The sequence below is a fragment of the Staurois parvus genome, unplaced genomic scaffold (assembly GCF_062004578.1).
Source record: "Staurois parvus isolate SC_StPar_1 unplaced genomic scaffold, SC_StPar_1.0 ptg000157l, whole genome shotgun sequence".
Taxonomy (NCBI): domain Eukaryota; kingdom Metazoa; phylum Chordata; class Amphibia; order Anura; family Ranidae; genus Staurois; species Staurois parvus.
In genome coordinates this window covers 7,843,785-7,858,149 of record NW_028317953.1, presented here as the reverse complement: position 1 = coordinate 7,858,149, position 14,365 = coordinate 7,843,785, and the positions used below count along the sequence as shown (strand labels likewise).

Below are 14,365 nucleotides of genomic sequence, written 5' to 3'. Positions count from 1 at the left end.
AGTGGCCAAGTACTAGGTCTCCTGATCTGAACCCAATCGAACACCTAAGGTGAATTCTGAAAAGACAAGTTGAACATCACTCTTCATCCAGACTCTAAAAGAGGTCTTTCTTGAAGAATGGAAAAAGATAGATATTGCAATATGTCGCAAACTTTTTCATTCCATGCCTAGAAGACTTGGTGCTGTCCTTACAAATCAAGGAGGCCATACAAGATACTAGATGTTACTTTCATGTGATGAGCTAAACAAATTGTCTATAAAACACAGTTTTGTCCAAATTTTGGAAATTGTTCCTGTGTTATTGATTAAAATCGTACTTTTCAAAAAGGGGTGTACTCATTTGTGCTGAGCACTGTATAAAAGCTGATCATTGTAAGTAGGCCTCTCAGTGGTAAATGGTTTGCCTCAACCCTCTAATGGCTACATCTGCAGAACAGCTTGTTCTGTTGAAAAAGAACAGATCTGCAGGCAGAATCACCAGGTGAAATTAAAGGAAAGAAAGCCTTAAAAAAAGAAAACTAATGCAACAATTACATCTAGGGACTGATAAGTAAACATTTATTATGTTGTAGCTCTTGGGTTCAACCAGAAAAAAAAGTTTTTGGCTTGACATACACTTTAAGGTTAAGAGTGTTAGTTTCAGTTTAAAAGTTAGATATTAGGGCTTAATTTGAAAGTGGTTCTAAAGGCTGAAGGTTTTTTACCATTATGCATTCTCTGCGTTAATGTTCAAAACCTTGTGCATGCAGCTCCCAGCCTCCCCCCTTACACTTACCTGAGCCCCATTTCGATCCAGCGCTATGCATGAGAGCCACGGCTCTTCCAGGTCTCTCCCTCCTCATTGGCTCCTTCTGCTGTCAATCACAGCCAGTGGAAGCTGGTCAATGAGGTCGTGCCTCCTAGATTTAAACCTCATTGAATGATCCATGACACAGGGGAGCGAAATAAGGTATTTATTCAGCTTTATACAGCATAGGGGGGGGTGCAGTGGTTTTAAGCATATTTACATGTAGCCTTTACTTTCAATGTAAGCTTATTTTGGATTGTGAACTATTGTTTGTATTGCAGCCGCCCTCATATTTAAAATTGGCGCAGCTGTGCGGGTATCATTCATTCTCTGAGACCTGTGAAACTACAAGTTCGTCTCTCACCACAGTAGACGGTCTTGTCGTTCGCAATGGACTACCAGTGTGTAATCAGTGCACTCATATTTCATTGACACTTATTCCACCTCTACAACTGAAAGCCCGTACAGGGGTACAGACAAAGGAGCTGGAGGAACAGTGTGCAGGAGCCTGACAGCTGACAACAAGCATTTTTTGATAAGTTGGACAGCAATGGCAGCCTGCAGATTTCTCCAAGTATAATTTACCTTAAAGAGCATTATTTAGAAATTCAGCCGAAACTTTTTTTTTTTGGACACGGTGGGGAATGTTTTAATTGTGACTTATACCCCCATCAGGAGAGGATTCACATCATGTCACTTTCCTCTTCACTATCCAAGAGACACAAAAGGAAATATCCTAAAAATGATGGCACAAGTGTCCTACATATGTAGATTTCCTCTCTACAGCTTCCCTGGCGGCAACCATTTAATTTTAGATTTGCTCTTGCATTCTGTTTCATTGAAAATTGTCCCTGAATAATGATGTCTGCAATGCTGACCCAAACTACGAGTAAAGCAGAACTCTCTCAATGCTGCTAGCTTTAGAAAATAGATAGGAAACTGTATAGATTTACTTATTTTCAACTTTTTTTTACATTTCTTCATTACTTCCTGGTTTCAGGCCTAGGCAAATGACATACATATTGGGAGTCTTCAGGAGGGAAGGAGGGGCATTCTCAGCTAAACATACCCTCCTGCCTGCATGCCTGAGCTAAGGGCAGATAGTTTTCAGGAAGTAAGTGCTACATGAATCATTTCCCCTTGGTCAAGATGGCCATGGCAAGAAATGCTAGGGGGTGTTTTTCAAGGTGATTTCTCAGCAAAATAAAGCATGGAGATGTAAACTGACTGTTTAATTTCACTGTATTTGTGCTTTTTGGTATGTTGCGGTCTACATCCATCCAAAACTGACAACGAACTGTTTATTTCCACTGTCTTTCTGCTTTTTGGTATGTTGCGGTCTCCTCCATCTGTTGCCCTGTCTGCATCACAATGTTTATGTTGCCCTGCAAGTGTCTAATCTAAGTTATGGCTGATCTTATCTTTATTATTATTATTCAGGATTTCTGTAGCATCAACAGTTTGCTCAGCGCTTTACAAAATAAAGGGAGACAATACAGCAACAATACAGTTCAATACAAGAGAGTTAGGAGGGCCCTGCTCCTTGGAGCTTACAATCTAAGAGGAAGGGGCTGGTGGTACAAAAAGGTAAAAACAGTGGAGGATGGACTGGTAGAAGGAATAGAAGATTCCATTATTAGCTGAAGGCAGGATAGGCTTCCCTGAAGAGATAGGTTTTCAGAGATCGCCTAAAAGTGGGCAGAATAGGCGATAGTCTGATAGATTGGGGAAGAGAGTTCCAGAGGATGGGGGATGCTCTGGAGAAGTCCTGGAGATGAGCATGGGAGGAGGAGACAAGGGAGCTAAAGAGCAGGAAGTCATGGGAGGAGAGCAGAGGACGGTTTGGGTGATATTTGGAGACAAGATTGGTGCTGTAATTTGGGGCAGTGTTATAAATGGTTTTATATGTGATTGTTAATGTTTGAAATTTTATTTGTGGGAATGGGAAGCTAGTGGAGGGATTGGCAGAGAGGGATGGCAGATATGGAATGGTTAGTAAGGTGGAGGAGTCTGGCAGCAACATTCATGATAGACTGAAGAGGGGATAGCCTGCGATTAGGTAGGCCAATGAGGAGGGAGTTGCAATAGTCAAGGCTAGAAGAAATAACAAGGGAGTGCATAAGTTGCTTAGTAGTTTCAGAGGTTAGGAATGGGTGTATCTTGGAGATGTTGCGGAGGTGAAGTCTACAAGATTTGGACAGTGATTGGATTTGGGCTGAAAGGACAGATGGGTGTCTAGGATTACACCTAGTACCCTGGCATGAGGGGAGGGACTGATGGTCGTATTATTGATCTTGATGGAGAAGTCAGGGGAGGGGACACGGGCTGGAGGGAATATTATGAGCTCAGTTTTAGAAAGATTGAGTTTGAGGAAGTAGAGTGACATCCATGCCGATATGTCATTTAGTAGGTTAGTAATGTAAGAGGAGTCTTTACAACTCTCTTTCCCTCTTGCAAGCCTGGCTTAGATGTCAAAAATTTGCTTTGACAGCCAGACATCCTTATATTAGCTCACAATTAATTAACAACCAACCACCCCCACCCTTAATAGTATAAAAATAGAGTACCTTTACAGGGATAGTACTTTGCTAGGGAGCAACGTTGCTGTGGTTCTTTCCTTTCGTGATTCTTTCTACAAGTTATATGCACTTCAGGCTCTGCACGAAGCGAACATACATTGCAAACTGCATTGAAAAGCACCAATCAGGTGGCAGGTGAGCCTCTCCCTATTCAGATTTCTTTTCTCTCTGTAGGATGTGCTTTCTACCTCTCCTTCTGACAGTTGTATCCTCTCTCCTTAAACTCTCTCCCCTTCACCCCCTTCTTCACCCTATAGCTTACCTAGATCACTCTCTCTTCTGTCCTCTCCCTATTGCTGTGCTCACCAACTCCTGCTAATTCTAAATTCACATGCTAATAAAACCTCCAGGCCTCTGAGGCATGTCCCCTCATATAAATCACACTCCAATATTACCTCCCTCACCCTTCTGCTTCTCCTAACCTCTGGAGATATATCCACAAACTCTGAGCCTCCACAATTTAACTGTGCTGGAATGCCCACTATGTCTGTAACAAATTCACCTCCCTGCACAACTCCAATTCCTTAAACTCCTTGCCATTACCAAAACCTAGCTTCATGAATCAGACACTGCTTCCCTCTCCCATGGTAGCCTTCTCTGGACTCTCTCCCCCAGACCCAGTGGACGGAAGGGAGGTGGAGTAGGAATCCTCCTGTCCCCACAGAGCACCTATCAGGTACTTCATCCACCTCCCTCTCTGGCACTCTTCTCTTTTTGAGGCACATTGTATTTGTCTATTTTAAATTGGTTTCTCTAAGAATTGCTGCAATCTGCCAGCCCCCTGGACTGGTATCAACCTTCCTTGATGACTTCTCTGCCTGGCTACTGTACTTTTACTCTTCTGAAATCCCTACAATCATTCTCGGTGACTTTAACATCCCTGTTAATGCCAATACTCATGCTACTTCTAAACTTCTTAGTCTAGCCTCCTCTTTTGACCTGAAGCAATGGATACAGACTTCTACTCACTCCAATAGCAACACCCTTGACCTTGTATTCTCCTATCTGCAACCTCTCAAAAAATCCTCTCCCACTCTCTGCTCACCACCTTATTAGTTTTACTCTCAAATTGTCTTCCACCTCCTCTCCCTCCCACCACCTAACAGTTACCTGTAGAAACCTTCGCCACCTCAACCCTTCTCATCTGAAACTGACCATCTGCATGACAAAATCTCACCCCTGTCCTGCCGCAATCTAGCCACTTCTGTCTACAACAGCTCACTGTGATTCTCCCTAGACAAGCTTACCCCCCTCACTACACACACAATTAGGCCCCTACAACCTTGGCAAACAGATGACACCAGAAGTCTCAAAAAACGTAGCCGCAATCTTGAACATCTTTGGCATAAGACTAAGTCTTAGAAAGACTATTCCTGCCTCCTCACTACCAAGCAGACCTATTTCATCACTTTCATTAACACCTCATCCAGTCTCCATCAACTCTACTCTATCTTCAGCTCTTTTCTTTGTCCTCCACTGCGTTCACCCACCAACTCGCTCACTGCACAGGAGATCACCAATCACTTCAAAAAGAAGATTGATACAATTCAGGAGGAAATTTCCAATGTGCAGATACCTTAGCCACTTAACACTCCATGTCCACAGGTACAGTCACTACATCTCCTGCATGCAACCCCACTACTATAGACGAGGTTCCCAAAATTTTTTTCTAACACCCATCTAACCACCTGTCCCCTGGACCCTGTTCAGCTGCATATGCTATGGTCACCCTCTGGCTCTATCCTACACACTAACACACATCTTCAATCTCTCCCTCTCTTTTGGCATCTTCCCCAACTGTCTAAAACATGCACTAGTCACCCCCATACTTAAAAAGCTCACACTAGACCCCACCAATCCTAACAAACTATGACCCATCTCCTTACCCCCATATATATTTACCGCTGCTCAAGGTAGAAAGACTCCCAGTCTCCAAGCACAATTCCTTCTGTAGGTGCCAGCCCAACTCATGTGCTGCATAATGAGAACAAAGGAAGTCCGATCGACTGCACTCCAAACAATCCACTTTATTGAACCAGGATAAAACAAATACAGACAGGAAATACAGTGGGGGACTGGCAGGTAAATGCTTTTCACGCTAAAGACAGCGCTTATTCATTACCCGAATGAATGGGTAATGAATGCATTTACCTGCCAGTCCCCCACTGTATTTCCACTGTCTGTATTTGTTTTATCCTGGTTCAATAAAGTGGATTGTTTGGAGTGCAGCCGGTCGGACGTCCTTTGTTCCCATCTCATTACTCCCCTTTTCCTCTAAACTCCTTCAATCTTAGTTGGTCTACAACCAACTAACAGACCATCTAACTGAGAACAATATTCTTGATCTCCATTCTGGATTTTGCCTTCAACACTCCATGGAAACTGCTCTCCTTAAACTCACAAACAGTCTACTAATGGCTAAAACCAATTGACACTTTTTTGCACTCCTACTGCTGGGACCTCTCTGCTGCCACAGAGTGGACCACTCCCTGCTCCTCAAAAAACTCTACTTCTTTGGTCTTCCCGACTGTACTCTTCACTGGTTCTCATCCTTCCTATCCCACCACATATTCAGTGTCACTTATATTTCTACTTCTCCTTCCTTTCTCCACTGGGGTTCCCCAATGTTCTGTTCTTGGACCCCCTCCTATTCTCAATCTACACCTTTTCCTTGGGTCAGTTAATAGTCTCCCATGGCATTCACTATAATTTCTATACTGATGACACCCAAATCTATCTCTCTACCCCTCAGCTCACTCCATCAGTCTCCACACGCATCACTAATCTACTAACAAACATATCAGACTGGATGTCCCACCACTTCCTGAAACTCAACCTATCCAAAACAGAGCTCATAATATTTCCTCCCCTACATGCCCCTTCCCCTGCCTTTTCTGTCAATATCAACAGCTCAACCATCAACCCGTCTCAGCAAGCCAAGGTTCTAGGTGTAATCCTGGACTCTGAACTGTCCTTTCAGCCCCATATTCAATAACTGTCCAAAGCTTGCTGCCTCAACTTCTGCAGCATCTCCATCTCCCTTCCTAACCAAGGGCACCACAAAGCTTCTCACTCCCTGGTCATCTCCCACCTGGACTACCGAAACTCCCTCCTCACTGGCTTACCTTTACATAGGCTATCCCCCCTCCAGTCCATCATGAATGCTAGGCTTATCCACCTTACCAACCATTTAGTGTCTGCCACCTCTCTCTGCCAATCCCTCCACTGGCTTCCACTTACCCAACAAATTAAATTCAAGATATTTAAAACACTGTCAACCACCAGAGATAACCACTTTCCCTACTTTAACATGAAAAACATTTAGATGAGGTTGGGTTTTCAATATCAAAATTACTGACCAATGGTTATTAAAAAAAAGTATAAAAATGTATTTCTTAAAAAAGTACCACGCCCATTTTCCCCCCCTTCTCTCTTACTGGTTATACAGGTTGTCTTCAACATAGTACATACAGTGTTGCCCTGATCTGACCCGCTGCTCGGGTTTCGCAGCCTGGGTCCCCCACTGCCATTTTCCCCTCTGACAACGTTGGGAGCCGTCTGTCTCTTCTGGGTTGTTGACATGGTAAAATGAAAGGAAACAAAAACCCCACCGTTTTTGTATTGCTAAAGATGGGAAGGTTGCAAGGAGCAAAACTCCTTTTTGGAAGTTGTTGTCCCATTTATTATAACAACAACGTCCACATATTACATGCTCTTTTAAATAGCCACCCTGATTTTCATATCCTGAATGTCAGCTACATTGTCATTGTTGAAGACTTGCAGTCTATGCTGCGCATGAAACACAAAACATCCTATGGCATATCAATGTTACCACCTAAATGCGCCACATGGTAAACAGTAATAATAAGAGAGGTATGTAAATACCAAAGCTAAGCACAAAAGACAAAATATGCCTGTTGTGTTTACACTCAGGCCTGTAGAAGAATGCATAAAGGACATTGGAGAAGTGTGGTGTACATTTCATCCTGACAGATCATGAAACAATGAGCATGCGGCAGAGGATCCACTTTCAGGGTATGTAGCAAAGGTGAATTGAGATAAATGATACAAAATGTGTGCCTTTTGATTCCCAGGCACAAATAGAGCATAAATACCCCATAATTCTAAGCAGAAAAAATATACAACATATTTCTATAAGGACCATGACATCTTTAATTCCATCAGCAGAGGATCAAGTGACTGCAAACTAAAAAGTTGCTGAAGATCTATTAATAAATAATGTTTAATTAAAAGAGGGAAGTGGCAGTGAAAAACAAAGCTCAAATAAACCTGCATTGGGATTCACTGATTATAGTCTTGCTAATAAATTTCATTTAAATACACTTAACAAGTCCCATAATAATCACAACCAAAATAGCTAATGATAAAGTGTACGTGAGTGTGTATATGTACTGTACTGGGAGCCCAGTAATGGCAGTTGTGGGAAAGTGCTGCCACACACAGCATAGGGCGGAACAAAATAATTAAAGTACTAAAAGGACACAGATGACCGTGCCATATGGCAATGAAATTCCATATCTCACCCAATTTCTTCAATTACCATGGCAAAATAAAAAAACTTGGACATAAATATGAATCTATATATACACACACACACACATACTATATATAATTTAGTTGTGGTTAATATGAGAATACACACAAAGTGAGGGGCTACTGACCATCTAGGAGCACAACTGAATTAACAGAATCGTCTCTAATACTGAGAGATGGAAAACCACAACATGCATCCTCACTTAACTAGTGATCACCACATCATCTTAGAATGGAAGTGAATGGTAAATGCTCCGATGCTGTAAAAAAATCATCATCATTTAAGAAAAGATCTGTCTGCCAGACAGGTTCGCAAGGATGATATTACTCCAAGAAGAAGCACTCTCTAGCCTTAAAGTGATTCTAAAGCTTTGGGTTTTTTTTACATAACAAACATGTTATTCTTAGCTGCTCTGTGCAATGGTTTTGCACAGAGCAGCCCCGGTCCAACCCGGTCCTCCACTAGCGTTCATGGCCCCTCCCCTCAACAGAGTGCCCACCATAACAAGCTGCTTGTTATGGGGGCACTACTGCAAGCTCACTCCTGAGCTGCCTCTGTGTGTCTATAAGACACACAGAGCATGGCTTGGCCCCGCTCCCTCCTTACTGGCTGTGATTAACAGCAGTGGGAGCTAATGGCTCATGCTGCTGTCTCTAAGCCAATGAAAAGTGAGAAGCCAAGAGAGGCCCGACACTTGAGCACATCGCTGGATTGAGATCGGGCTCAGGTTAATATAACGGGGGGTCTAAGGGTGAAGGGGAACTGCACTCAGAAGGCTTTTTACCTCCATGCATAGAATGCTTGAAGGTAAAAAACCTTCAGCCTTTACAACAACTTTAATGACCACTCGCACAATTATACCTACTTGTAGAGTATATGAGCTTGTCCCATTGCCAGACCACAGGGAGTTGTATCCCTTTCCCTCTCCCAGACAACTCATTCCTTTGCCGCTATAACAGCCTGAACTCTGTTGAGGCAGTTTTCTGGGAAGGCTTTGCACAAGATTTTGCTGTGCCTTTGGTAATATGTGCCCATTCAACTTATCTGTGAGGTCACGTAGTGATGTTGGACGAGAATGTCTGGCTCACAATTGGAGTTGTAATTCATACCAAAGGTGCACAGTAGAGTTGTGGTCTAGACTCTGTGCTCCTCCACCCAAAATCAAGGCTTTATGGAGTTGATATATGAGGGGTTGATAGACACCGCACACCAATAGCTCACAGGTGAAAAGAGATGTGAACGGCGTCAGTCATGAGCTCCTCCTGAGTCATGGAGCTGATGTTCTGCATAGGGGCACTGTCATGTTGGAACAGAAAAGGATCTTTCTGAAACTAGTGATACAAGCTTGGACATGCACATCAGTCTAAATTATATTTATATGTTGCAGCAGTAACAGCACCCTTCACTGAAAACACCAGAACTCATTTGGAGCGAAGTCTAAATATCATCCAATCATAGTCCCTCTTCTTTTCCAACATCTCCTCCGAAACTGAATTTTGAACATAAATGGCTGAAACAGGCAACTTTTTCCAGTGTAACGTAATGATTATAAACAAAGGTGGCTTGGCTAGCTATCAAGTACACAAAACGAGGAAACATCACTAAAAATTGTATTAAACTTTAGTTGAGTTTTATTCAGAATCGCCCTCCACATTCAAGCCGCTAAAATCCCAAAAATAAATTTAAAACATAGGATGGTCCTTGTCCATATAAGAAAGTGTAGCCATGCAATGTGTTTCTAGAGGGCCACTGCAGACATGGCAAGCAGTTTTTCATGAATAAACACTTCATTTTGCTTAATTGGTAGTTTTGCCATGTACACAGGACTAGACAGCATTAACCCTTTCATTCTTCAAACGAGCTTACATAATGTTTCAACCATGTTAACAGGATTTCTGCTAACTGTGAATGTACCCTAATTAGTTTAATATAACAGACCTTCTTAGTGAATAATTTTATTGGTATCCAACACATTATTAAGGCTGCCTTACTTACTGCAGCATGTCCACTGTGGTGCACTAAAAGAATATGAAATGCTACAGTTTGGGAGCGGACGTCCTTGTACACATCTGAAATGTACTAAAACACCATATGATGTCTTTATTCCAAAGTTTCTAACAACAAAAGCCCTTAGTTTCCCAGGCACAGACATGCTGACACTAATAAAATACTTTTGTTCATTGTACTACAGATGCACATATAGATGTACATACACTCCAACTGTAACCTTATCTGCACCACATATTAGGCCCACGTTCCTTGCTATCATTTGACTATCATAGTTGCTACAGATGTCCTTGCCAGTTCACAAACACACATACCAGAATGTGAAGCATCTTACTGCTTCAGCAATGACTTACAAAGATTAACTAACTCCCCCACTAGCCCATTCTTACCGGTGTTTTTTAATGCCATTAGATGTGGCTTCTCCCCCGCTGGGCTTCTTGTCATCAGACATACTGCCCTTATTACGGTGGAAGCTTAAATCCAAACTCTCTTCTGCAGAAGAATTTCCAACTGTCTCAAATCCACTCAAGGAATGATCAGACTCTGAATCTAAAAGAAGCACAATTGTGTTAATGAAACACGCACTCCAGTCCACACAGTAACAACTGAAAACTTCTCACATTCGCAGAGCACTGAAACCCGAGGAGGTTACTTTGTTATGTTGACAGGCTCCATCCACTAAGAGATGCATCTCACACTGGATCTTAATGAGTTATACTAGGAAACAAACCCCAAACCATTTTATTGTATTCTTTTCACCAATACATTTACTTTAAACTGAAGTAAAGCTCAACCTGCATTATATTAATTGTTCATTTTGCTGCTGATAGGTCTAAGAATAAATTGATTACATATTGAAAATAATTATTAAATAAAGCGTTGGTATGGTTTATTTTTAGACATTCGCATAAAGCATGGACACTTTTCTGGTCATGTATGATCTTTGTCCTCTTGCAGAGCTGCATTGGGCAAAGAATCATAACCAACCTAAAAGTTGCTATATTACTACTGTGTCCTTGCTGAGTTCTAATAATGTAGTGGCTGGTGACTGGAAACATAGAGGAAAGATGGGAAGCAATCTCTCTTCTTTTTACATGGTGATGACAAACGTGGCACTTTATAATCAGTCAATATAAAAATTTCTTTATTAATAATAATTCTGTCTGAAATTTGCACATATTAACAGTATAAAGTATAGGGCAGTTACAAGTTTGAATATGTTCAGTTCCAGGAACCACATATAATGTCTGCTTTTGTCCACTGCATTTATGTAATTGCAAGAGCAGCAGACCATTAACTGTTGCAGGAAGGCAGACCCTGCATAGTTTTAGCTTAGAACCCATTATGAGAAAAACTGCAGAATAGCTAACAATCTTAGCATGCAACTGATAAAACTGGCTGTAGTCTGACTTTAAAGCAAACTAAGGTGCAAGTTAAGGGTAAACAGAATGCAAGGGCATTACTCTAGTGACGAAACGCTTAGGGGCTTCCGGGACATTTTCACTTAGCTGGAACGCACGCTGGGCAAGTCAGCGGTATTTCCTGATGATACAAAAATTACTCTAAACTAAAGGCTTCCTTTATCTCTAATCACTTAGTAACTGGAGTACTTGAGAGGATCAAAGGTGGGACCTGTGGTGGCAATACTGGTGACAACATTCACAAGCATCCTTGGATGTGTGGTGTTTTTATTCTCCAGTGGACAAGTGATGTATGATTATACCACTAGGCAGCTTGAATTTCTTGTTGCTTACAAGAGGTCAAAACCATCCAGTGAGTGCAAAGTGTTTACTTTGGGACACAGTGGAGTGGGGCACAAGTTTAATATTATTAAAGCACGTGGGCATATAAGAACACATGAGAACAATTGTCTTGATTTTACAAAGACTTTTATTTGGACATTTAATTTAAAGTGCAAGCACTGTTTGTCTATTTTTTTGTATCAGTTTTGTCACTATTGTGTTGGTCACAGCAGCTGTACACATAATCACATTTGGTTCTGGGCACGGGTGTATTTATTTTATATATATCCAGGGGTAAACAGAATGCAACTACCAACACTTTTATTGATCATATCAGAACTGTAACAAGCAACTGTAGAAGAACATTTCTGGAACAAACAATATTTGTAAATTCGAAAACTAATGCCATGTAAACTTGCTTTATTTACCAGCTAAAATACAAGAGGGCACTTTTCTATGCTAGTTTGTGTATACTGTATGCGTATAGGGAACACACACAAGCAAAAGCTATGCCTTTTCCAACTTGTTTTTAAAGGTTCCAAGGCTCCCAAACTTATACCTCTCTGCTGAGATGACCGTTCCAGCCAGGAAGTTTTCTGGGTAATGATCCAAGGATCAAGATGACAGTTCCTAAGTATGCACTTTTAACTACAAGTCAGTTATGGCAGCTTCTATATTTCTATCCTCACAGGTTCACTTTATCTAACTGCACATAAGGACATAAATACAAATATGTATGGCTACAGACATCCTGTTGTTCCTCTCTAAACTGCCCATATGGAAACTATGCATCAAGTTTTGAATATTTGATTTTTTCTATAATTGATTGTTTTATTGGCGTTCAGAACAGGACATGGGGCAATCAGTCTTTAACAATGGGTTATATGTCAAAAGAGAAAGCTGCAAGGACATCACCTATATAACCGCACCCACATCAAGCTGGCCCTAGTTCTGTGGCAAGCTATCGGGAGATCATATGAAAGAGGGGAGGGACCTGTGTCCTGTACTATATTTCACAAATGTATTTAGAGGTAAATCAAAAATCTTATTTTCTTGTTGTACAATATACAACATAGGATCTTAAGGGTTCTTGCACAGGGTACTGATGTATGAACATCAGATATTCCTGGCAGAAAGTCCTGTGTAAAAATAAGAGGATGGGCTGTATAGTACATGTATACATGCGTGTAAATGTGCGCACACATGCTATTTTTAAGCAAGGGGTTGTAATGTGCATGCGTATTTGCGTGTAAAATACTGATGAGCAAGATGCCTTTTTTTTTTCTTACTGATCTATACACAGATGAAGTTACTTGCGTGGTACAGGTCCAATGAAACAATAGCTTTCATTTAGGTCCATAAAAAATGCCCGAATTCCTATAAATGTAGCATTTTTAGGCATCTGTGTTCAGGAGTCCTTGTATGCAACTATGGGATGCACAGAAATAGTCTGAGGAATGGGCAGAACAGCAAACAAAATGTAAATTGGCCCACATAACAAACTAGTCAATAAGAGACCGCCTAAGAGAGCAACTTGTTAAAGGATAAGTTCACCTTCTGGAACATGTTATATGTTTCAACAGCTGCAGCCTCTCCCCCATTCCCCCTCCCAGTGACAGTGGTCTTCTTCAGGTGCCTGCTGCCACTGTTTGAAAAAAACGCAGCCGTGTGCCCACACAACCAGGTCATTCATTCAAAGGTTCCTGTGAATGACTTTAACTACAAGCACTGTCAGCCTTTGTGGCTGACAGCTTGTAGCTCTGAATGGACTGCGGGGTCGCTGATGAGCGGCCTCGTAGTTCATTCACAAGCCCTGCAACTTGTAAACAGTCAGGCCGTATGAAGGTACAGGCTCAAAGTTGCAGGGCTTGTCTGCAGGAGTCTGGCACTGAATCCTTGATCCATTGATCATGGGTGCAATGCTTTCCAGGCTCCTTAGGGAAAAAATAATACATGCACATTTTTATTCCTGCAAAAATATGTGCATTTATCATTTTTTCCCAAAAAGGTAAAGTTATCCTTTTTAACTTATGTCTGAAAAATTCAGCTGGTAGAACAAATCTACAAACAGAAGCTCAGGTGACTTATAATTATGAATAATTATTCAATCCCCTCATGTTTTGCATTGTATTGGTATTGTTCTGTCACATGTTCTGTCCCCCTTTGTAATGTACAGCGCTGAGCGAACTATTGGCGCTTTATAAATACTGTATAATAATAATAATATAATTAGTAATAATAATTGGTGCCAGAAACAGGGTGCCCCCTTCAGGAATCCTTGAGAAGCACAGACTGTGTCCAAGATGTTGATCCCTACAGCACGTACTGTACGATTAAGATAAAGACTTTATACAGCAGGACAACTGTGTCCTTGTGTTAAACTAGACAAGCCTTTTTACAAGATAGGCCGCTAACTTAGAGACCCTCCATGCAGAAGTAGCAGCGTCGAGGAACATCCCCTTGCAAGTGAGGATAGACTACAGAATACTTCTTAGGATTGAACTTCCGTGTACTGTGCAATGGTGGACTTTCATGAAAAAAAGGAGCTGATTTACTAAAGGCAAACAGACTGCTCACTTTGCAAGTCCAGTTGCACTCTGCAAGGCAATTTTGCCAGAGCCTAACGAATGGGGTGAACCTGCAAAGTGATGTTTCACCACATTTACGATGTTCTGGGGAAAATTACCATGCACAG

At 41.5% G+C, this 14,365-nt stretch overlaps 1 protein-coding gene across 7 annotated transcripts in view; it reads right to left on the bottom strand.

Moving 5' to 3' along the window:
• Positions 1-14,365, bottom strand: part of OSBPL1A (oxysterol binding protein like 1A) — a 163,092-nt gene that overhangs the window by 42,447 nt on the left and 106,280 nt on the right. For all 7 annotated transcript variants that reach the window (XM_089675721.1, XM_089675722.1, XM_089675723.1 and 4 more), the window contains one exon: positions 10,318-10,477. In XM_089675721.1, the coding sequence (XP_089531847.1) occupies positions 10,318-10,477 (160 nt within the window). The remainder of the gene's footprint in view (positions 1-10,317; positions 10,478-14,365) is intronic.